The sequence below is a fragment of the Hippocampus zosterae genome, chromosome 17 (assembly GCF_025434085.1).
Source record: "Hippocampus zosterae strain Florida chromosome 17, ASM2543408v3, whole genome shotgun sequence".
Lineage (NCBI taxonomy): Eukaryota > Metazoa > Chordata > Actinopteri > Syngnathiformes > Syngnathidae > Hippocampus > Hippocampus zosterae.
In genome coordinates, this window is record NC_067467.1 from 11,235,490 (window position 1) to 11,260,035 (window position 24,546).

Here is a 24,546-nt window from a genome sequence, read left to right on the forward strand (position 1 = left end):
GAAAGCAATGCTGAATATTACATGAATGCCCTTTTCCTCATGGTCATCTTTATCAATTATGACGCCCATTTATTGGAGCAAAATCTTTTAAATTGATCCACAATGACCTGAACCATAACATTCGGACATCACTGAACACAACAGCAATGTTTCTTCACAGTGCAAACAATTTGTACAACAATAATGGCACATTTTTTTCCCCTTTTTTAAGCATGGCTGCAAAAATGGTTCACTGTGGAGGAATGTTTGCTTATTATAAAGGCACTTTCTGCCTTATACACATAACTGACACTTGGAGAAACAAAATGGCCTTTAAGGCAACTAAACATTGACAGATGAATCATCACTTTAGTTGTGTGCACGCTACGCAGTAAACAGCATGTGTTTGAATGGAAAAGTAAGTATTTGTTGGCTGGATGCGGCATATTGTCACCCTCTAGAATTCTACTGAAAAAAATATGGCTAGAATCCAGATGAGCACGTTTTGACACCCGCCCCTCCCCAAATGTTTTTCATATTCTGATTTGACAGAATAAATAAAAATACCCCTGTTGATGACTATCAGTCTGTGGCAAGTACAGATTTCAAAGCAAGCACACTTTTGACATTCACCACCAATTACCCTTCAAGCCGGACTGAGAAAGAATGCTTTGGCAATAAAAACACATCCCTGGCTTTTGAATGAAAAGTTGTTTCTAAGAAGCACGTCGTCAGGTGAATGAGCAAACTGATATAAACACATTCATCAGATTTCGGCAAAGGTTTTGGCTGCTGGCTATGAACACACTGTACATTGAAATTCGTACCACACTCTCATTTTTAAAGTCCATTTTCCATACCTTAAAATAAGGTTTCAGTTGAAAGCATTACAGCCTGGAACTGCATCCACGCTGACTTTTATGTCGCCATTGACCTGTCTGAATACACGTGCCAGGCACAGGTAGCAATGATGACCGACGTAATTCGTGTACACATATGGACACGGGAGTTATTTTTTCATCATTCCCGCAAATACTTGCCCACTCGGGTTGACAAACCTTTTGCAAACAGAAAAGTCCCCAAAATAGACACTGTACAACTGTAGTTTGGTGAAGCTGTACATCACAGGTTGATGGTTCCTATTCAATCAATTTGTCAAAACACCAATACGTACGTTTGGTAAACAGTAGACGCCCAGTCTTTTGAAATTGGCCACAAATGGATCATTCTGAGCCGCATAGACACCAGCACACCCTCTGAGGTGCGGCGTCAATGTATTGCCATGGCGAAAGACAGCGGACTCGACGTCTTCTTCATATATATGAGACCTCAGACTCTTCAGGTTCCGGGCCCTTCAAGGCATCGTTTGACTCGCTAATTGAGCTGGCATTTGAACGTATGTCCATGGCAGAGTGCATGATGGGTAGCCACAAGTCATCCATGTTTGGCATGACAAATATTTTCTGTCGGGAAGACAAAAGATATGACAGGCACTGGAGTAGCACCCCCCCAAAAAAACACATGAAAATAACATTTTCCTCATGTCAAGTCATTTTTTTAAAGTGACAGTTATATCAATACCAAGGTCTCTGATGTACTGATGTTACGTCCGCTCTGTCGTGTTGGGGTGTGCTGGAGTAAGTCTAGCAGTCTTATTTTGGAGTGTGATGGACAACCGAGCTTGTGATTAATCTAAGCGGGTATTTTGCTGCAGTCGTGTGACGGAGTGCGTCAGGAGCAGCAAGTATCATTCATTACCATGGCTATTTATTGCGCTGCTTTGAAGTGCGTGTTTGAGAAGCTAGCCATAAATGAATTGCACTGTTGAAATTTACAACCTCCATTTGCGCCATGAAACTTCTGCAGTGTGTTCTCAAGTTCATAAAAATCTCATAAGTGGACAGCAACTTCTAGAGCGCTTTAAATACGAACCAATTCAAGTTGAATGTCACAGCCTACCTGAAACTCCTGATCTAGTTTCTTCTCAATCCAATCCGTCACATGGACAAGCGTGACCTCCCTCTCTCCGAGCTTTGGCCGCGCTTTGAGCTCCAGGTGAGGTGGACTACGGAAACCGTACCTGAGCACCCCAAAACGAGACATTATTGGGACACGGGACCCCACTACAAGGAGCTTTACAATCTGATTCTTCCAAACATAATAATGAAAGCAAGCTACTTAGGCAGACGCAAAACACTATGTCGCCATGTTGCCTGTGCTGAACAGTGTTCAAAATGTCCAAATCAGGCATAATTCTTGCAAACTTTATCCAGCAGAGGGGGCCAAGTGCTGTATCCTTTAAAAACCAGGACCTCGGGCATGAACTTACCATATTCTGTCTGTAGGGGGCGGTGGTATGTTGACAGCAAGAGTCCCTCGACACTCTTGCACCTCCACGGTGAGCAGCAGAGGCGTGTTGGCCACCTCCTCCATCTTCTTCTTGATGAACTCTGTCTCTGTAGCCTTCTGGAAATACTTGGACTTGGCGATCTTGTCCACAAAGCGCATGATCTTGCTGGGCCTGTGGCCTCCCACATAGCTGCGTGTGCAAAGGGAGAGGAGAGCATCCATACAGAAGCGGAAGGGGGATGTGAGCTGAGCAGTGAGTCACGTTGATGATTTATTAATGACAGCATGTACTGCTTGCTAAGCCCCCCTACGTGATGGAAAGGAGTGGGTGGTACTACGTTAAATCAGCAGTGAGTCGTCGCTCGGCTGAAGCTTAGAACATTCCGTTTCAACACATTAGTGTGGATTTTCAAATATTGTTCTGAAGGATGTTTGCTCACACTTCACTTCCAGGGAGAACAGTTTTGTCACTGAAAAGCTCCGGAGGATCCTCCTCATCTGAGGAACCAGCACTGGACGACTCCTCGTCGCTGTCCGCCAGACAATACGTGCGTGGCCTCGCCCTGTGGCATACACAAAAACACACGGCTTGAATTAGCATGAAGAAACCGCAGGAATTTTCATGGACACACAAACCAGTTACAGTAACTGTGACATTACATCGAGTGTCAAATTATTTTCTGATGTATTTTGCAAATTCCAAAACATTTTTTTCTCTGTATGCAACATAATGATGACCTGAGGCTGTTTTAAGCACCTTTTATTTCCAAAGAGGCGCAGGACCGTCACAAAATGGACCATTGCAGTCATGTGTGAGATTGTACAAAGCAACGATCAAAGCTAACAAACAGCAACTAGCTAAGCTAACATTGGCATGGGTCCTTTTTTTTAACCATCAGCTTTCACGGAATGGCGTAGCTCACTGGTGTCAAACATACAGCCCGCGGGCCGGAACCGGCCCCAAGGGGGTTCGATCAGGCCTGAAGGATAATTTAAAAGTGAAAAAAATGCATAAAAGACACGGAATGAATATTTTAAGGAGGCGCAATTCATGGAGTATCCGCTAGGGGACACATTGTTTTGTTCAAAGTGGAAGACAACATTGTTTTGATCAGAGAAGAAGACAACAGCAGTTTCGGGTCTGTCACTGAGACAGACCCAACACAGCAGATGCTATCAAGGACATTTGAATACTTCATTCTTTACACATTCAATAGCACTCTCCTTAGTTTGTAAGGTGTAGGCAGGGATTAAATTTTGAATTTACATGCACATGTGTAAATGGTTGAAAAATTCCTTTTTTAAAAAATCTCGTTTAATCTTAAAGTGCAATCAGTGGCATCAGTTGCAATGCATATATGTGAATGATAAAAGTAAATTGCACATTTGTCTAAGGAAATCTAAGGTTCTTCGTGAAAAAGATATGTTCATTAAATTTCAACATTTTCATAATGTTCGTGTGCTTCGTTCTACCAAAGCCAAGGAAAGATATCATATCTTGGTTATTTATAGCAGAGTATGGTATAATTTTAATGGTCCGGCCTATTTGACATCTACCGAGGCTGTATGTGGCCCACAATGTGAAATGAGTTTGACACCCCTGGCCTAGCTGGATGGAACAAGAATACAGTACATGGTTCACCTGGCACAAGAAGCCACACTCATTACATACCTCATTTAAAAATATTTATGTCCTAGCCGTGTATTTCATACTAATGTATACAGTACTTCTTATTTGATAGATTACCTTCCTACCTACATACAAATTTGGGATAGGTTGCCACAGAAAGAACGGACCTCTGGTACAAACCGAGGACGCCCAGATGGCAGAAAATGAATCTCCCTCCACGCATACAGTTGTTTTCGTGACCTATCAAACTCACCATGTGTTGGCCAATTCCACATTGTTAAAGCGTCCGGAGAGATGGTTTCATAACAAAGGAAAGGAACTGTGGGAAATGAGATGTGACAGCCATTACGACTCCTAACAGAAACACGTCGACCTCAATCAATTGGCTTTTCCCTGACAGCCTTTGGGCGATTGCTCTCTCAATGGTACAGACAAAAAAAAAAGCTTTGAGTGGAGTGTGGTGATGAAAGAAAAACGGCTCACCACTCCTTGCCGTGCTCACTGAGGCCTTCGCCATCCTTGCCCAGACGGGCGAGGTTCATCTTGGTCTCCAGAGTCATGAGGAAGGAGCCCGTGTAGGAGACTTCCAGATCAAACCACAAACCTGGATGGACAGCGAGACTAATAGAAATCTTTTGACACACATATATATGCGATTGATCTATTGTTGTTTGTGCCGTGCCATTTCATCATCTGTATGTCTGCCAGAAAGTGCTTTTATCCTGTCGTGGGTGAAAAGGTCAGGCCTCAGACAGCTGCACTTCCTCGCTGGGTGCACTTCCCATTTTGATCTATTTTGTATCCCGCTGTTATTTGCTCCCATGACTGTCCTAGCTTTGCAACCGTCTTTTTTTCAATTACAACTGCAGTGAAGCCCCAAGTAACTAACACACACTCAAAAAGTGTTATCATTTCCAAATAAAACGGCAGAATTTTTAGACGAGGCTATGGTGCGACTAAATGAAAGGAAAAATGAGATTTCCATTCATTTTACCCCAGTATTATGAAAAAAGATGGAAAATGGTTTGATCTTGAAAGAAGAACGGCAACTGGATGCGAGGAACCCCAGAAAATGCAGAAGTAGCCAGAAGAGGAGAGCTGATTATGAATTGAAATTTGTAATAATAACTAATGACCAACGCATGCACCAATCAGTGGGGATTCAACTGGGCATGGAAAAGTGAGTTTCAAATCCTAATTTTTGTACTCTGATCAAAATACCATCTTGTACTATAATGAGGAGCTCAATGTGTATGGAGAGTGCACGTGGATCGTTTGGGGGCAAGTGGGTTCAAGTTTTTTGGGTTCCTTCACCCAAAAGTGGATGCACGTGTATGTGAATAGCTGGTCAATGAAACGCATCTCGGCAGAGAATGGATATTTTGGGTGCAAGACAGAGCTCCAGTTCCTACCTTGGTGGTCCATAGAGGGTTTGGAGGCTCCGAGAATCTTGGGAATGGAGACGCCCATGTCGAGTTCCGTTAACGTGAGCTCATTCATAACATATGGCAGCTGAAAAGACAAAAAAAGTGAAGGTTTATATTTCAAAACCAAAAATAATATATCAAAGTGCCTACAAAGAACTACCAGAAACTTGGCAGTCAGAAAACAACTGAGTGAACTTTCCCCTTTATCTGTACTTTTCACCTTGTCTTATTTTTGCAGCTTGCGGCTGTTACAAAAGTGCAGTTGTTTGTTTACATTCAAACATCAGCTCGTGCAGCCAACCCGAGTGACGCCACGCACGCTGCCATTGCGATCTTACGATTTCAGAATCCTGGCACCCTCCTAAATTTAGTGAAGACTTAAACTTGCGGTGGGCAATTGGTTAACACACCGCCTCACAGTGCAGAGGTGCAGGTTTCGATCCCGGCTCCGGTCTTTCTGCGTGGAGTTTGCATGTTCTCCCTGTCCTTGTGTGGGTTTTCTCCCACATTCCAAAAACATGCATGGCAGATTAATGGATGCTCTAAATTGGACCTAGGTGTGATTGTGAGCTCGGATGGCTGTTCGTCTATGTGTGCCCTGTGATTGGCTAACAACCACTTCAGGGTGTTACCCCGCCTACTGCCCGACAGCTGGGATAGGCTCCATCATGCCCATGACCCTCGTGAGGAAAAACTGATTCGAAAATGGATGGATGACAAAACCACTTTTTAAAAATGAATTACTATGTTCACGCCTGCCGCATTGAAAGGAACTTTAAAAATAGACAAAAGGATACCACCCACCCGGATCTTACTGAGCTTCATTTGAATCTTTTTGGAGACGACGTTGGCCCAGTATTTCTCTCCCAGGAAGTCCCAGAATATTCTTCCCAGAAACGCGTTGACCCAAGCTTCTGGTTCAGCTGACTCATCTGAGCTCCTGGGCACCTAAAGAGCATACACACACATTTGCAAGTAGATATGACATATGGGCGGGGAACTAGATTTAGTTACTTGAGGTGTCCCCCTGCACGATGGAGTAGAGCAACTCATTTTTACAGAGCCAATCGACTCATAACTTACTGAAAAAAAAGATGAGTGAAATACATCCATCCATCCATCCATTTTCTGAACCGCTTAATCCTCACTAGGGTCGCGGGGGGTGCTGGAGCCTATCCCAGCCGTCTTCGGGCAGTAGGCAGGGGACACCCTGAATCAGTTGCCAGCCAATCGCAGGGCACACAGAGACGAACAACCATCCACGCTCACAATCACACCTAGGGACAATTTAGAGCGTCCAATCAGCCTGCCTCGCATGTTTTTGGAATGTGGGAGGAAACCGGAGCACCCGGAGAAAACCCACGCAGGCCCGGGGAGAACATGCAAACTCCACACAGGGAGGCCGGAGCTGGAATCGAACCCGGTACCTCTGCACTGTGAAGCCGACGTGCTAACCACTGGACTACCGGGCCGAGTGAAATACAATAACGCTATAAGGAAAGATATGCATTAAAAATTCAGGGATGTAGTTTCATTTTTAAATTTTTTTTTTTAACAATACAGATATTAATCAATGAAAATGAATCAAGAAGCGGATGTACTAAGTCCAACATCTTGTTTCATCAAGCTGGTTCGCTTCAAGTTATTCTCATTTCAGAAATGTTCCTAGTGGAAATGACGTCAAGCGACTCAATCAACTCAATTCAACATAGTATTCAAAATAGTGCATTGGCACCAATGTCCCACAGGATGATGGGCAAAGCACGACAGTTGTCTACATGGAGCTCCTCAACTCACTTCAACATAGTTCCTTGGCACCAAGATGCCTGAAGATGGCATCTTAGCAATACTTCAATGCCTTGGACAGAGTACAAAAATCGCCGGCAGCTTGGTGAGTTTTTGAGGAAATAACAGGACAGGATCCAGGAAAAAAAAGGATACATTTGCGAATGCCGAGCTGTGAGTATACAGGGCTTCACTGAACCCTCCTTCAAAGTGTTCCCCGCTGGTATGTTTCATACCTGTAGGCTAGTTTGGGGGCTTCTGTCTGGGCTGTGTCCAGGGCTTTGAGTGGCGGCCGGGCTTGTGGGCGCAGGCTGGGGGTGGACATACTTGGCCATGTACAGGTTGTAGTCCAAGAGCATCTTCTGCCTCACGCCTGTGGCAGGCCCGCAAGAGGAAGCCGAGGAGCTCTCTCGGTGGCGAGGCGGCGGGTGGCACACCTCGTCACTGCTTCCGCCGTCGGCCTCCTGGCCGACCACAGGCTGGTTGCTGTGGCTGTGGGGGGGCTGCAAGGCTAACATAGACAAAGGGGGAAATTGGGTACATGCTAAGTTCTGAGCAGTTGATATATTTGATCCATTTTTGATTCATCCATTTTTCATTTTTAGTGGCTTCTGGAGTTGAAAGCTCATCGTCATTGATGTGCACTGCTTGCACTCTCAACATGGAGCGAGTTCACAAAAGAATTAAGCGTTGCCAATTTAGCACCTTTTCCTAACTTTGTAATCTTTTTCAAAAGTAGAATTCCTGCTGAGAAGTAGACTTGCTGAGACGAATCATTATCGCATTCTTTTCCGTATGACATGATAGCCAGTGGAAGGCCACCACAGAAGTCAAGGCCACTGAACATTTCGGTGTAACCTCAGTTGACTGTGCCTTGAGTTTGACATTCATTCCAACACGTTTGTGCTAATATTTTAATCTCCTTATTCATCAACATTGGAGAGAGAGGGGGGCATTTATGTACTCGATTGCAGGCACGTGTCCACACTTCAATTGATCTGAGAGGCCATTCACATGTTTTAGTGCTACTCTTTAGAGAAGCAACACATTTCTCAGCGTTCGACTATTTAACCTAACTATGATTCATTTTATCTGTGTATGACCAAGAAAATCTATAAGGCCATAATTGACTGATTGGGGAAAGGAAGGAGACGTTTACGCCTCTTAAGTACCAAAGAGATATGTTCATAAATGCAGTGTACATGTCTGAAGGTATTGGTTGGAACTACTTGCAAAGACCGTGAACTATGTAGGACTCAATGAAGGGATATAGTTTGAAACCGTTTTCCTGATTTTTGAGGCACGACTAAAACGGGGCCCAGGGCGGCACCTCAGACCCCGGCACGAGACGCCCCTCAGTAGAAGAACTCCAAGAACGCCTTTCTTCACATCAGTAGTTAACTGGTGTGAATGTGTTGTGAAGTTGGCTAGCTAGCTATGGCTAAGCACAAAACACATCTTGCCTTGAGATAATCCACTGGCATGGCCACTTTAGAGTGCCTCATTGTCACGCCATCGAAAAAAAATACATGCCCATTTTTCTTAAACTTTCATATTTGGGGGGGATTGTTAACAACACCGTTCTCTATATGCTGCATCAAATTTAGAAGGCATAGTTCTTTTCACTTCACAGGGACGTGTAATAACATGTTCAGGAATCCTCTGCACTGGACTGCACCCAAAAACATCAGTCCTTCCCTTTAAAAGAATTATTATCCTGATATATTGCACAGGTGAGCCCAATTCATGTACTGTAATCCTGCTGACCCATTCACGCTCCTCGCTTGAGGGGATTGTCTTTAAACCTTTCAGGGACAGCGGGTATGACAGTGGACAGCTTATCATGTTATCAGGTTACAGGGTGCATGGAAGGGTCAAGGTGGAGTTTATGTGCAGATCTGATGGCTGGTGGAGTTACACACTGAAGACAATGCGGCCTTCCAAATGTGCATGCGTGTGTGTATGAGCATGTTGTGTTGCACACTGACCACTTTTGGGCAGACTGCCTCCTCGCCCGTCAGACTTCATCTGGGACGCGAGCAGAAATCTCCGGAACCACTCCTCTTTTTCCCGCCCCGTCCTCCCAAAAAGGTAGATTGTCAGATCCCCACCTCCGGGCGTCGGCTTCTTCTGCTCGTCCGTGGATGCTTCGTTTTTTTCAACCTTGTAGTCCACTTGCTCTGTTTTCTCACCCAGCGTTGTCGGTTTGTCCTCTTCGGCCTTCTCTCCCTGGGCCTTGGACATGAAGTCATCCTGCTTGGCCAGCTCAATGCAAACAGGGTACTTCTTGTTCCAAACTCTTTTTCTTGCGAGGCTCTGTGGCATCAGGTAGATCTTTGGAGGAGGGGACACATTTAATAAAGTCAAGGGCATAGCTATCCATTTTCCACTGGTGAGTCCACCGTGACAGAATATTTCACTCCATAAGCGCACGTTAACATTCTCATGCTTGTATTCGCTCCGTAACTGAGAAGTCCTTTTTTATGATACCATCCACAGTCAGGGTTTCATGAAATCAAATGCTCACAGATATTGGCCCTTTTGCAAAACATACCGGTACTCATAATGCAAGCAGGATCAAGTCTATGTCAAAAGCAACATTTTGCTGAGCTTAATTTACTAGATAACGCCATCTTATTATCTGTTGCTTTGTTTTTGTGTACTCTCATAGTCGACTTTTCATGCACTAATTTACTCGCTAACAGTCAATCACAGTGATCAACTGTCACAGAAAGCCTATCGCCATTGTGCACACTGTGATAGCCTATTCATTCAAATCATATTTAACTCTTTCAATCCACAACACGTACTTGTACGTCTTTTTTAAATTAGGCCTCGCCTACCAAGGACGTACATGTACGTCTAAGTCTTTTTTTAGGACCCTCCTCCTCGGTCATAGAGAGGAGGAGGCTCTGATGCAATCTGATAATGAGAATAAGCCGTTTGCATGGTAAATCATGGAAAAAAGCGACCAGTAGGTGGCAGTGGTGCCTCACATGATTGAAATGCATGCTTTTACAAAAAGCTCTTTTTCTGCGTTTTTTGCCCAGGAATTTCCATGAAACTTAGCCATTTTGTAATGCTGATTGCTGAAGAATGGAAAAAGATCGAAACTTTTTTTTAAAAATTCGGTGGGCCTTGCAAGATCAGTCAAAATCCAGTAAAACGCTGGGTTTGAGGGGGTTGCTCCAGTGAAAATGGCTGGGATTGAATGAGTTAAAAATCACAAAGACACAAATATCCTTCACAATTTTAAACTTAGCTTTTTAGTTGGGTTTGCTTGTATTATTAACATGTTGGGCAAGATTATGTGTGTATTTTTAATTTGCCAGCCCATGAGTTCGGATGGTATGATACACAATGACTTCTCAACCATGTTTGCTTTCTATGGGGTGAGAGTTCGATTTTATCTCATATTGGCTGTCGGAATTAAATATTTGTTTTTTTTTTTTTAACTAAAGACACATTCTTTAAGACGTTGAATTCAGGTGTATTTGTTTATTTTTTAAGGCAGGAGTGTCAAACTCTTTTTTTGTCGCGGGCCACTTCGGAGTTACAGCTTCCCTTGGAGGGCCAATGCAAAATATCAACGTTATTTATTATCAATGACAATTTCACATTTTGGTACAGATTTCAGCAAAGAATTGTGAAAGTTGCCACATATGATTTGCTCCCGCAGGCCACATAAAATGATGCACGGGCCGCATCTGGCCCTAGGGCCTTGACTTTGACACCGGTGTATTAAGGGGTAGAAACCTATCGGGCCCTGTGTGAAAAGGTGAAAACCACTGACCAAACCACAGCTGCCTCACCTTGCTGTCAGTCAGGTCGTAGATCTTCTGGCTGATGTAGGTGACGTCGGGTTTGGGCTCATTGTGAGTGGCTCGGCGGGGGATGTTGCGGTTTGGTTTTGAGAGTCGCAAGACGGAACCTTCAAGGCGTACGTACACTGAGTGTGTCAGGGTGGCGTGGTACATCTCCGGGTCGTAGTTGTGGATCTCGTTCATCCAGCCCTGCGATGTGGTGGGTATGCAGAAGAGAAGAAACCCAAGTCGTTTTTCAGACAAAACATGCTTGAGATCCTTGAGTAGAACAAAGAACTTCTACTTTTGAAAAATTATGAGGCGTAATCTGTTGAGAGGACACTTTTTGGCCTACTAGCACCAGTGGTTGGTCGTCATTTCATTCACTGTCAGTCTTTACTGCTGCAATGTGAGCTGCAGGTCTACCCGATGCTGGCAGGTTTAGTACAGCCGTCTATACAACTGCATGGGATTATTTTTATATCTTTGAAAAATTTTCACATCCTCTCACACCAGACTTGCAACCGTAGGAGACGTTGCTTAGGAGCTGCTTCTGAAAGCTCTAGAGTGCAAAGTGTGGTCTCCCAAGAGTATAGTGCCAAATGCCAAGAATTTCCCGCCCACGTGAAGGATTCAGCGCACTGGAGTAAAGGTGCACTGCTGCCTCTCAATTTGTAGCTGAGGCCTTATCAGTCCCAGAGGATGTTGGAGAAGAAAAGCCATTTCGATTAAAAACAAAAGGGTGAATTTCAGTGCTTGGAGGCGGCGTGTTACAAGATATGAAACGGGAGTCTTTGACCTACAAATGAGCTTGAAATGAGTCTAACTGCGAGACTGTCCCACACGTACGCCCCGAAGGCTAATTCCACATATCGTTTTTGTCTCACCCTGAATAGGCCTGGTTCTTTGATGTCGAACTGGGCCACATTCCAAGGTTCCCTCCTGTGTCTTTGCTCCCTCGTTCGTAAATAGGAGCGCCGTGGAGCTGACAGCCAAAGGACTAAAATGGCCAAGGTAAAGCCTGCAAGTATCCCGTGGGCCAACGCGCATGCATACTGTGGTAGCGGAAGGACTAAGTACCAGTACACCAACTGTGCCATGCAGACCAGACCAATCCAAGGCACAGTCTCCACTTCCTCCTCCTCCTCAATATCCACTTCGCTACACAACCCGGTGCTGCCGGTATGGAGGCCCCGGGATCCAGGGCGATCCCCGTCCGGAGTCTCCGTGTCAGTACACAAGTCAAAGTCTTCGCTGTAAAGCTCACAAAAATCCTCATCTTCCTGACGAGCAACGAGGGCCGACATGGAACAGCGACCTAGATTTAGCGACGGGGACCTGGCCCAGGTGGACGCGGAGGTCTGGCTGAGAGTCGGCGCCTGTGTCAGCGAGGCAAAGGAGAAGAACACGGAATCAGGTCCTCCACCGGTGAGAGTTTCTTCATCTTCTTCCCCCTCGGCTCCGTCCTCTTCCTTGATGCTGTAGTTATAACCTTCGGAGTGTCCGTTGACGGACGGCATGCCGCTTAGCTCCGATGCGCTTGATGACAGCAACCTGGCTCGATGGGGGCCACTTCCAACTCCCCCCGCGCTGGATTCCTCCCCCATGATCTTACTAAAAAGCTGCAGGGGGTCCGACATCACCTCGGAGAGACGCCGCCTTGTATCTTCGATCTTGGCTTCCACTTCTTGAACCTTGAAGAAGGACCTACCATCCGGCGACATGGTGGGAGACGAGGGGGCCGTTTTGGAGTCTCCGCCGACCTGAGTGGCAACGATGGGGGTGGAGGACAGACGAGGTTGCGAGAACTGTTTGAAGAGCTGCATGTTGCGAGGAGGGGGCCGCTGGGACGGCTGCACTTGTTGCTGATGGGGAACTTGCTGAACAGACGCTTCCTGGTGCTCGGCCTTTGACGAGTCCGTGGAAAGCGACTTGACAAAAGATTTCATCAACTGTCTGTGGCGGGCGTGCGACGGCGCCACGGTGGTCGTCGGCGGGGTGGGGTCACGGGCCTCGACGTCATTGGACAAGGATCTGACCAGGCTGAGGAAAGGTCTGGAGGATGACAGCCCGGCGGACTTGCAAGGTGAGGACGAACTGGAGCTTGTGGCCGGCAGACTGGCCGAGGGCCGTTCAGAAGGCCACGAGGAGCTGCTGGGAGGAGTGGAAGTGAGTTGAGGACTGGCGAAGTCGGAAAAAATTGTCATGGCTGGAGAAGCGGCGTTTGCGTGAGGAGTCACCGTCGTGGTCTCGGATTCAAAAACCAGCCCCTCTTTCGACCTATGAACCTCAACACTTCCTGCAGCATCATCCCGTCCAGGTTTCCCTCCAGCGTCTACTCCATAAAGCTCCTCTTCCTCGTCATCCTCCTCCTTGCACAGAGCGGAGAAGTGAATGGTGATGGTGTCACGCGAGAGCGAGCGTTGAACCTGCAGCTTGGGTCCAGGCGTGTGCCGAGAGGGAGGGGCCTCGGCATGTTGGCTACCTCCCCTGCTGCTACTGCCACCGCTGCTGTCACTGCTCATCACCACCCAGCGCACGGCTCGCAGCCTGGAGGGCAACAACACAGGCAGGCCACGTTCAATAAGATGAAAACACTCACGTGGAACATGGAGGCGCGGTGGGAAAAGTGCACTGTGAAGAAACCAGTCGGGACCGGGTTGGGATCCATTGAGTTTGAGATTGTTTGCCTGTTTGTCGTAATACTGGCTTAACATGGATGTAATTAGGTCAAACATAGGAATGAGTGCAAATATTTGTGGAAGGTGGAGATGGTTGACAAAGAGCAGGGGTGGGGAATCTGAAGCCTGCAGGCCGTAGATCGGCAAACTTTGACACTGTGTTCGTCGACATAAAATAGCAGCGGCAAAAACAAACAAACAAACTAACAGCTCAGCCATTTTGCGTTGCCACCTGCTTCTGATTGCTGCTCAATTGGAAAAATAATTTAATTAAAGGGTTAACTACAAAATAAACGCAGCAAAAAGAAAGAAACAGATTGCTATTTGAGAATATGTTATAATAATAACTTATATATTTTATTCGTTATTATAAAAAAAGTTCATCTAATTTACATTTAGCCATCAAAGATGACATTATCGTAAGTGTTTACAACCACTGACAGGGTTCAATTTGACATGGTCGATCGTTATATGCCAGGCTGGTATCGATGTAGTCGTATTGGAGCCTTTTTTGGGAGAAATCCAGTCTTTGTCCATTATTTTTACATCAGTGCCCCAAATGTCAATGTTTGCATTTGGAATATGGGATATATGTTGTCGGCAATAAAAGAAAAATCTGTGTGTTTAAACTCCAATGTATAAATAGCAAAGTCAGAGAAACTGATTACAATTTTGCAGTGAGCTCTTCTTTTTTTCTTCAGAGCTGTACATGCAATGCCATCAAGATACACTGAGGCAAATGTGGGAGTTTTGGGACATGTTAAAGCGTTCCAAAAGACCATTAGTACAATCTCAAACCCCAATCAAATCTCAGAAGAAACCCCAAAATGCTACACTACCTATTAATACTATTTGTTGCATCAAAAAATCTAAAATGCTGGAGGTCCAGCACACCACACTGCACACATTCACATTACGTTAACTAATTGCCCAAAATGTGCTCTCAAGGGAGAGAACCTCATTTTTGCCTCACATTGCACAGTGTGTTGTCGCGCAGCACCGTCACGACTGCTTCCTTTTCATGGTTGCTAAAATTTGTATCTAATCGGGCCAACGGCGACAAACTATTACGGTTCATTGTTGAATCAAATCGCTTCATGTTGAAAAAAGAAAGAGTGTAAATAACCTCCATCTCACCCTGGTTACTGCATCCTCCTCTCGGGGATGTCCAGGCCACAGTGTAGCATCCAAACCAGGTTTTTTAAATCTGCGTAATCCGACCTGGTTCCGGACGTGATGAGCCCCACGCAGGGACTGGATCCCCCCACCATCACCACACACACACAGAGATTTGGGAGGGCTGGTTTGCAGGGGTTCGAAGCGCTCCAACCTGCTCCACGGCACGTCTCTCTGGCGCGATTACGCGTGCTAAACTGAGCTGGGCTGGGCTGGTTTTGTTTTGGTGAATGGGGAGCTGGTCAGCGCCGCACCCCCTCGTCAACAGTGACATTGCATTTCCGTCCTCTCCTCTTGAGCATATTTGACGGATTCAGGAGGACGCACGGCTGCTGCACCGACGAGGAGGCGAGCTGCGTCATGGCGCCGCAGGAGCGGGCTTCCCCTTCCTCAATTCGAGCCCCGTCTCGCCGGAACATGGACTACAATTCGGGAAAAAAGTGACCGAAATAAATAGTTAATTATTTGGGTTATGATTAGAAGGGCAAAAGGCAGAAATATTGTCAAAAAACTCAAATGTTTTGGTCACATTCGAGCCAAGCGAAATGCAAGTGCGGGGACTTCCTTTTGTGTCGATGCCATCTATTGGGACGTGCTGCCATCTGGCGGTGTAATTGAACATCGCAGCATGAACGTCAACCCACGAACAAAACGTTCATATCATTTTAATCAACATCAACACATTTTGTATTTATTAACAATAATATAATTTAGTTATAGATTATTCAACATCTAATCGAATAGTTTATTTTGAGCATGAACTATCGAATACGTATTTTTAAAATATTGCTGAACGGTAGGTTGATTTAACACTATTGTTAGTTGAGGGGTTGGTTGTTTTTCAGTGGATGGCTCTTATTTGCGAATGACAGATGGAGATGGAATCCTTCAATGCAGTTTAATAAAAGGAGGGGAAAAAACGTCTGCACCGCAGCACGTCCGAGAACACAACCCCCGTAACAAAAATCACTTCCTGCTTCTCTTACTTTAACAGCCAATCAGAACCTATCAACATTAAAAAAGGTCTAAGCAATTATTAAAAAACAGAATATAATTTAGGTATGCTTAACATGAAATAATATGATGCTCAAACAAAATGATAAGTAATAATAAGTAATAATATAACAAGCTTACACTATTCATTTCGGTCAAATTGACCTAATTTCTACAGGTTATAGTTCATTTTTACAAAAGCACAGCATGACTAACTTTTGGACGTCCAATTAAATATTTAACGGCTCTAACCAACGTGTTAAATACCTTTCAGTTTAGTGTTCACAACAGCACAATAATCCATGTTAGCCGAGTGTCAATTAGATAAACGCACGTCTTTGGTACGGGGCATCTTTCATTAGATTGTGTCGATGTACCCAATGTTGTGACGAACCCGGCACATACTTCAGCCCATCATATCTTGCCAAACGGTAGGATTAAAGATATTTTGGTCTCGTTTTAAACAACATTGGCTCAACTCCGGTGGAACACAAATTATGTCATGGACAAGACAGCTATTGTTTGTAGAAAAAAATAGATATTTGGACAGAAAAGAAATGAAAACAGGTGACAGAAAGACGTGTTCGTCCGACCTCGACCACCACGTCTAACTGTACTAAATATGCTGTTGTCTCATCTAGACAAGCAGAGCTGGTGTCAGAGATCAAAGCTCTTATGTGTAATGTCCGTTGCATCAGCGCCGATTGGTTGAAGCCAAAAGACGCACGGACAGCAGAGCAGCGGACTATCGACTGCTGACTCACGCTTCACTCGAGTGGCGTCGCTACAGGATGCGAGCCATGCAATTCAAAGAATAAGACAACACAAACCAAAGCTCATATTCAAACAGTTTATTACAAGGTCATATTTCTGCCAGCGGACTTCTGGAATTGCTTCTTGGCGCCAGCTGCCTTTGTCACCTTAGGCCGTCTTTGTGAGAGGTCGGCACTCCCCGACCGTCAGTCACAATGTCTCCGATCGAGACATCTCTGCATTAGCGAAGGGAAAGAACAAAAAAATAATGAACCCAACCGTCTCTCATTGTTGAATCAAGGATGCATCAGCAATGCCATAAGGCGATGTCGTCAGTTTTAACTTGGAGGACCATCGTGAGAAAAACATCACGTGCAGAGGTAAAAATTGAGGCGGGGAAATCCAAGAATGTGTTAAAGGTACCTGATGCATGGCGACAGATGCACCAACAGGTTCTTGTGCCGCTTCTCAAAACGGTTGTACTTTCTAACGTAATGCAAGTAGTCGCGTCTGAGGACGATGGTCCTCTGTATCTTCATTTTGGTCACCACGCCGAATTCAATTCACAGGGCATCACTGGATAGCCTTTAACACTGACCAGAGAGAACACGGCCACGGATGGAGACGTTCCCAGTAAAGGGGCATTTTTGGTTGATATAAGTGCCATCAATAGCCTGAGGGGACAAAACAGAACAAGCATTTTAATAACTGTTAATTAAACGAAATGCACCATTTTAGATGGCATCTAATCGCATCAGCTTTGCCAAGATGCTTCATCATCAAAACTCTGCAAATCCAAGAATGGGTTGAAGGTACCTGAAGCATGGCGACAGATGCACCGATGGGTTCTTGTGCCGCATCTCAAAACGGTTGTACTTCTGAATGTAATGCAGGTAGTCGCGTCTGAGGATGATGGTCCTCTGTATCTTCATTTTGGTCACCACGCCGAATTCAATTCACAGGGCATCACTGGATAGCCTTTAACACTGTCCAGAGAGAAGACTGCCACGGTTGGAGAGACATTTCCAGTCAAGGGGCATTTCTTGTCAATATAAGTGCCATCAATAGCCTGAGGGGACAAATCAGAACAAGCATTTTAATAACTGCTAATTAAAAGAAATGTGCCATTTTGATGGCATTTATCGCATCAGCTTTGCCAAAAGGCGTCGTCGTCAAAACCCTGCAGGCTAGGAAGACCATCGTGAGAAAAACATCACGTGCAGAAGTAAAAATTGAGCTGTGGAAATCAAAGAATGGGTTGAAGGTACCTGAAGCATGGCGACAAATGCACCGACGGGTTCTTGTGCCGCATCTCAAAACAGTTGTACTTCTGAATGTAATGCAGGTAGTCGCGTCTGATGACGATGGTCCTCTGCATTTTAGTTTTGGTCACCACGCCAAATTCAATTTATTAGCATCACTGGATAGCCTTTAACATACTGAGCAGAGAGAACACTGCCACGGATGGAGACGTTCCCAGTAAGGGTCATTTCTTGTCGATACAAGTGGCATCAATAGCCTGAGGGCACAAATCAGAACAAGCATTTTAATAATAACTGTTAATTAAAAGAAATGCGCAATTTTAGATGCCATCTAATCGCATCAGCTTTGCCAAAAGGCATCGTCGTCAAAACCCTGCAGGCTAGGAAGACCATCGTGAGAAAAACATCACATGCAGAAGTAAAAATTGAGCCGTGGAAATCCAAGAATGGGTTAAAGGTACCTGATGTATGGCGACAGATGCACCAACAAGTTTTGGGGCCACTTCTCAAAACAGTTGTACTTTTGTTGAACAAAATGCAGGTAGTCGCGTCCGATGACGATGGTCCTCTGCATCTTCATTTCGGTCACCACGCCAAATTCAATTTAAAAGCATCACTGGATAGCCTTTAACACTGACCAGAGAGAAGACGGCCACGGACAGAGACATTTCCAGTCAATGGCCATTTCTTGTAAATATAAGTGCCATCAATAGCCTGAGGGGACAAAATAGAACAAGCGTTTTAATAACCGTTAATTAAAAGAAATGCGCTATTTAGATGGCATCTAATCGCGACAGCTTTGCCAAAAGGCGTCGTCGTCAAAACCCTGCAGGCTAAGAAGACCATCGTGAGAGAAACATCACTTGCAGATTCAATTAAGACTTGAAAATTGACCTCTCTTGGGGTTTTGAAGCCCAGCCCGACACGTTTGTGGTAACGGGGGAGCTTTTCTATATCTCCTTGCCTCCATCGGCACACAGAACACGCTTCTTGTTCTGGAAGATGCATTTGCATCTGATAAACCCTCTAAGTCTGCACAAGTACAAATGTACGCGTTCACAGCACGACCAAGAACAACGACAGAAGTGATTTTAAGACGAGCTACAGAGAACGTAAATGTGGCTAAGCTAACCGCATTACCAATCCGGCTACTAGCTTAGCGTCACACGAGGGAAGCGGAGTTCCAACAGATTCCTCATCTAAAATATCTACTACACTTCTCAAAACCACCCAGCGCATACTAAGAACCACGTGTGAATGTATATTAAATAAAATCGGGCTTGTGTGTTGGTTAAAAGGTAAAAAGTCGTTTGCAGCACCCGGGTCGTTTTCTCAAACATACTTGTGCATCCACCATCTTGGACAGCCGAGTTCGAAAGAAGGCGAACGCGCGCGCAGCGCACGGAAGTAGGTCAGATTAGTGATGTCACTGTGTCGTTCGCGAACGAGCCGGCTCCCAGAGCCGGCTCTTTGAATTGAACGATGTGGGAGCCGGCTCCTCATTGGGAGCCGGTTGGGGAGGGTTACACAATCACACACACGCACACACTCACACACACGCACACACGCGCGCGCTGCAGTTCAGAGAAGGGGTAGGGGTTAGAGAAGAGACACACACAGCAGCACACTGAGCAGCAAGCGAACAAGACAGACGAGGAGTCGAGAGAGCTAGTTAGTGAAAAAAAAAAACAACACGATGGAAAGTGGAAAGGTGAGAAAATGGATAGGAAACGCAGTGAATTATGGACTCATTTCAATTTAATTGATAGTTCAAAGGCAGCGTGTAGACTGTGCAAGGTTAAAATATCCCATAGATCAGGCTCCACAAATAACCTGCACAGGCACATCAGAAATGTCCACCCATCAGTATAAAGAGAAAAGACAAGCAAGGGAACCAGCTATTAATGAAGGTGCTAGTGTGTTTGCAACTGTTGCTGCTGCTGCAATGTCACAACTGCCTAGATGTACAACCCAGAGCTCTATGAGCCACTTTATGCAAAAAGTTATAAAACCAGCAAAACAGAACACAATTGACGAGGAACTGGGTAAAATGATTGCAAGGGATTTTCATCCATTTTGTGTTGGCTGTGTGATGTCGCAACATCTGTCCCCTCAGAGAGAATCTTCTCCAAAACAGGGCAAATATTAACAGAGAGGAGAAACAGGATCAATCCTCAAAGCTGAGGCACTTGGTTTTTCTTCATGCCAATCTTCGCTAAAGACAAGCTAAAACCTTTACCTGGATGCTGCTTTTTTTCTTTTTGTTTTACAAATTTTAATTTATAATTTGTTGTGTGGTATTCAAAGCCTACTTATATTTTACTGTAAATAGTTAAAAGCTTATAAATATACACATTCAGAGATTGGAACTTTTTGACGACCTTGTTTTGAGATGGGTCTTTGTACTTTGTTTTTATTTTTGTAGCACTCCATGTTGAGTATGTTCAGAAGAATATAAATAAAGCCATATAAATAATAAATATTTGATAGAATGTCTATTTTTTGCATTAGTACTTAATTTTATACATAATATTACGTTATTTTTGGTATTAAATTAATTTAAGCAACAAAAAAACCGAGGAGCCATTTCTCTAAAAGGAGCCGGAATTCCCATCACTCGGTCAGATTGACCAGAAATGACGCAATACAACAATTATTTTTTTCTTTTCCTTTTCATGAAATGAAGGCCTCATTTGCCCTGTGTAAATGGTTTGCATCATTACTGGATCAGCAGCACCACCCTCTGGCTAAAATAAGTATCGTACAAGGCGACAATCAAGTTAAAAGGTCTGCGCAGTACAGGCCACCAAAACAATTTTCCAAGCTTTAAGAAGTCGTCTAATAAAAGGATTGAAACGTGTTCATTATGAGTTCACACAAAGGTACGTTTTGTTCTGGTGTGAGCTTCTCAGAGCTCCTTCTCACTTTGCATAGTGATTCCACGTTCTGATTCACAAAAGGCCCCCTGATGTTCAACTCTCGAGACAGGCACTTTATCGCCGTTCTCATGTGCTAATGACCCCTTTATTTAGGAACGACAGCAGAGCGGGTAGCGTCGATAATAGCCGAAACAGCAAAAATACTGCGGATGGCCGCCTCTTTTGGACTACCGGCCATCAATGCAACAGTGAAAACTAACGGCGGTATCCAACAGATCACGTTGGAATGACAAATCGAAAGTGTACAAATCCTCTCAAAGGGCTTGGGTTCACAAGCAGCTCCAGAAAGTTCCTTTCCCTGATCTCCTTTCATGCCTCCCATTCCCTGCGCAGTCTCGCCTCTTTTTAATACAAATCAACCACTCAATGGCACGCACGTTTGTGTGTTATTTGAACTCCGCCAGTGAACTTCAAACGGCGTTCAAAGTGAGTTTCCCCGCCAGTCCCAAACCGCCCTCCTCTCCTCTCCGCTTTGCGTCTCTTTTCCGGGGCACGCAGCCGTGCTCGCGAGCGCACCTGATCAGAAGGTTGAGAGATGGGATTATGTATGCAAATGAGGCTTTGTTATCGGGCGCCGACATTCGCCATGCGGAGCAGAGGTAGCATGAAAAGGCGGTGCCCCCTCCTCACTTCACCCACGTGTCCTTTTCTTTGGCATTACGTATATGTTGTGGAAAGAAGCCCCCCAACCCCTTTTAATTTAGATCAAAACAAGGCAAGACCATTGGAGACTGCTGAAACAAATCGTACGCTTCAACCTATTGTTTGGACTCCCTTCAAACTGGCGCCATCTTGTGGCATTTTGGTGTCATGGTACAGAGGTCCCTTGAGTTAAAAGTTCAATTCGTTCTGACACCCCACCCACAAGTAAAACCGGTCCTATCTTAACTTAAAACATCCTTTCCCACTGAAATAAATGGAAATGTTGTGCGCCTCGGTCTCCAGGGGACAGTAGAAAACAACTCAACTGTATTTAGAGAGCGCTTTCAAACAACCATTGCTGCATACAAAGTGCTGTACATGGAGCAACAAACATATATACATCAATAAAGCAATAATCAGGAACAAAGATGGTAGTAGGCACCAAACAGTAAAACTAAGATCAAATCTGAGTCAAATGCCAAAGAATAGAAATGAGTTTTGAGGCGGGTTTTAAAGATGGACAGCGACTCAAAACAAGCCATACATACACAGACAAAGAACAACTTCAAAACTGACTCAGGAAGCTGCGGTTATAGTCACAGTTGTAAGCAGAGGATAAAGAATAGATGTCTGTGAATATTGTATGATTGACTATGTAAGTGTGCTGCTAATTTAGTTTTACCATCTTGTGTTAGCATTACGCTAGCCCAGGTTGGGAAATACTAATATCAACAACAATGCTGCATTGTAAATTTAGGGTAGGAGTTGTCCGATGGACCTCCATATACTTGATATTGACTGAAAAGATCATTTGAGGTAAAAAAATAATAATAATTACAATAGCGGATGAAACCTTTCCTCCTCTTCACTTTTACTGTATCTTTATTCCTTATTATTCACTTTGGTGTCCCTTGGCCTCAACATTCTTTCTCATGTACGATGGGGCCTCCAGCTGAGGTGCGCCATTTCCTTCATACCCTGCTCCCCTCCATCTCCCCTTCTGTGGTTGCCGTGGAGTTGATGCCCTCCTCCGCTCTGATCCACTCCAGCCCCGGCAGCTCCTTTATCGCAGCGGCCGCACATCCGTGGCGGGCCAAGCAGGGCCGCCGGGCCCCCGGCGCCTCGTCTCATTTCCCCAAGCGGCCGCCCGCCATCCCTGTTGGCTTTTCAATCTTCCGAAGCAATTACAAGGAGATCCCCGTCTTTTGTCGTCTATCCCCGGAAAGAAGAAAGCGGGCGAGGCGGGATGGAAAAAGATGACAGGGAGCCATGGAGTTGCTGCTGGAGGTGCAGATCGGGCCTAGGCGGGAGACACTTGTGAAGGGGTGATATTAGGACTCACATGGTACATTTGGAAAGGCTCCTGCAGGGGCCCAAGTGGGATTACGTTGCAGATTTCAAGTTCCCATGGAAGGGACTTGCACCAAACAGGGCTTTGGTGGCCGGCTTGCTGGCTGGGTGGCTGGCTTTCAGCTTGGGGGCCATAGGAGAACTCTTTATGAGTTTGGGCTGTGTGTGAATGGACACGGCCAGCTCTCAGCATGCTAGACCTCCATATTGGATGGACACAGAGAGGCTATTGAAGTTAGCCAGACATCGACCCCCCCCCCCCCCCCCCCCCCCCCACTCCTTTAGTTCTCGCCCTCGTTCTGCTCTCTTTAAGGTTTGCTGGTGGGGAAAAAAAGTCAATTATGCTCCAATTTCACACAGAATCGATATTACCTTTGGGTGTCAGTATTTGTCGACAGTAAAACCAACACGACAAAGCCTTGGGATCTTTAAAAGATTCAGACTTTTTTTTAATGTGAAACATTGGGGGGGGGGGGGGGGTGAAGGAGTTTAAAATATATCTACTTTTGAAGCCGCAACAGTGAATGATGAGGCAATGGAAGGTGGTCGGGGGGGGGGGGGGGGAGCATAAAATATCAAACAAAAGTTAATCAATCTTCCTCATTAAAAATAATTTACCATTGGTGCTGGTTGACTCAAATTCTTTGGGGCAAATGGCCAGACTCAAGCTGCAAAAGGCATGTTTCTATGAACGTTTCTATATTTTTATTTATTTATCTATGGTAGCATATCCTTTAAATGTGCAAAAATCAATTTGTGCCAGAGTTTGGACAATTTCAAACCAAAAGTGCGACAAAAAAAACTGCCATTAAGAAAACCAAATTTACAATCTATTTTACCTAAAGTGAGCTACTGTATATATATTAAAGATGCAAATGAAATTAAACGAGTCACAGAAGAAAGACAAAATCTCCAATAAAATATTTGAATTTGCATTTCACGACTTTTAAAACAATAACAGCATAAAAAATATTCATATCTTCGGTATGTGTTTGAATTTGTATGTACATCAGTTTGAACACTGACACTTACAGTATGTTATTTTCAAACACGGAGATTGAGAGAAAATAATGATCTTGTAATTATTATTACCTATTACGCAACATACAAAAAAAATCAACTATCTAACAAAATTACAATGACAGCAATACAGGTACGCAACTTTATTCATACCCCCGCCCCCAAAAAAATGTTAGTTGGTGTGACTAAAATTGATAATCTAGCTGCAAAATGTTTTGTAATTACGTACCATGCCTCATAAATAATAATAAATACTTCATTATACACGGTGTCTTGTTCAAAATTTGAGATCCTCTTGAGCAAAAATTTAAATTCGACTAGGACACCGTGTACTTTCTCAAACACTGCAGGACGAGCAAACAGCATTTCATCTAAAAAGACAATTATCTAATCCGCAAGTAATTATGGATGGATGGTCCCTGAAATGTACTTTGCTGAATAAGAGTGCGAAGTCCAAACAAGGGAACGTTTCAATTCGTTTGTAACAGAGTTCCACTTTTCTGCCCCCGTGTGGTCAAATATGGTACCGCAGAGTCTTTCAACACAGCCTTCTCAAAATCATTCAGTTCAATATCACGTTTCGAGCCAAAATTAATTTCGGTCATTGTGTTTTATATCTCTTGATTGATTGATTGTTCTTTTTTTTATTGGTTCAAGCATCCTTTTTTTTCTCCTGAGAACTCAAACAACCGTTTGATACATTTATACAGAGAAAAAAAAGACATCCTGCCACAATTTGTAATTACTCGACATGTGC

At 44.5% G+C, this 24,546-nt stretch overlaps 1 protein-coding gene, 4 non-coding genes and 1 pseudogene across 5 annotated transcripts; all 6 read right to left on the reverse strand.

Moving 5' to 3' along the window:
• Window positions 1-31: 31 nt before the first annotated feature.
• On the reverse strand, window positions 32-15,432 carry tex2 (testis expressed 2). Its single transcript, XM_052049605.1, has 12 exons — window positions 14,792-15,432; window positions 11,861-13,523; window positions 10,983-11,183; window positions 9,159-9,504; window positions 7,407-7,681; window positions 6,190-6,333; window positions 5,371-5,470; window positions 4,442-4,562; window positions 2,769-2,891; window positions 2,309-2,518; window positions 1,939-2,059; window positions 32-1,442 (listed from the first exon to the last, which is right to left on the reverse strand). The coding sequence occupies exons 2-12, from the start codon at window positions 13,496-13,498 to the stop codon at window positions 1,293-1,295; spliced, it is 3,429 nt and encodes a 1,142-aa protein (XP_051905565.1). The 5' UTR covers window positions 13,499-13,523; window positions 14,792-15,432; the 3' UTR covers window positions 32-1,292.
• A 1,245-nt stretch (window positions 15,433-16,677) lies between these two features.
• LOC127590371 (40S ribosomal protein S11-like) lies at window positions 16,678-19,195 on the reverse strand (annotated as a pseudogene).
• Window positions 16,875-16,953, reverse strand: LOC127590565 (small nucleolar RNA SNORD35). Its single transcript, XR_007959690.1, has one exon. It is a non-coding gene; the product is annotated as a small nucleolar RNA SNORD35 (small nucleolar RNA).
• On the reverse strand, window positions 17,715-17,798 carry LOC127590561 (small nucleolar RNA SNORD35). The gene has a single exon (XR_007959687.1). It is a non-coding gene; the product is annotated as a small nucleolar RNA SNORD35 (small nucleolar RNA).
• Window positions 18,170-18,253, reverse strand: LOC127590562 (small nucleolar RNA SNORD35). Its single transcript, XR_007959688.1, has one exon. It is a non-coding gene; the product is annotated as a small nucleolar RNA SNORD35 (small nucleolar RNA).
• On the reverse strand, window positions 18,623-18,706 carry LOC127590566 (small nucleolar RNA SNORD35). The gene has a single exon (XR_007959691.1). It is a non-coding gene; the product is annotated as a small nucleolar RNA SNORD35 (small nucleolar RNA).
• Window positions 19,196-24,546: the final 5,351 nt, after the last annotated feature.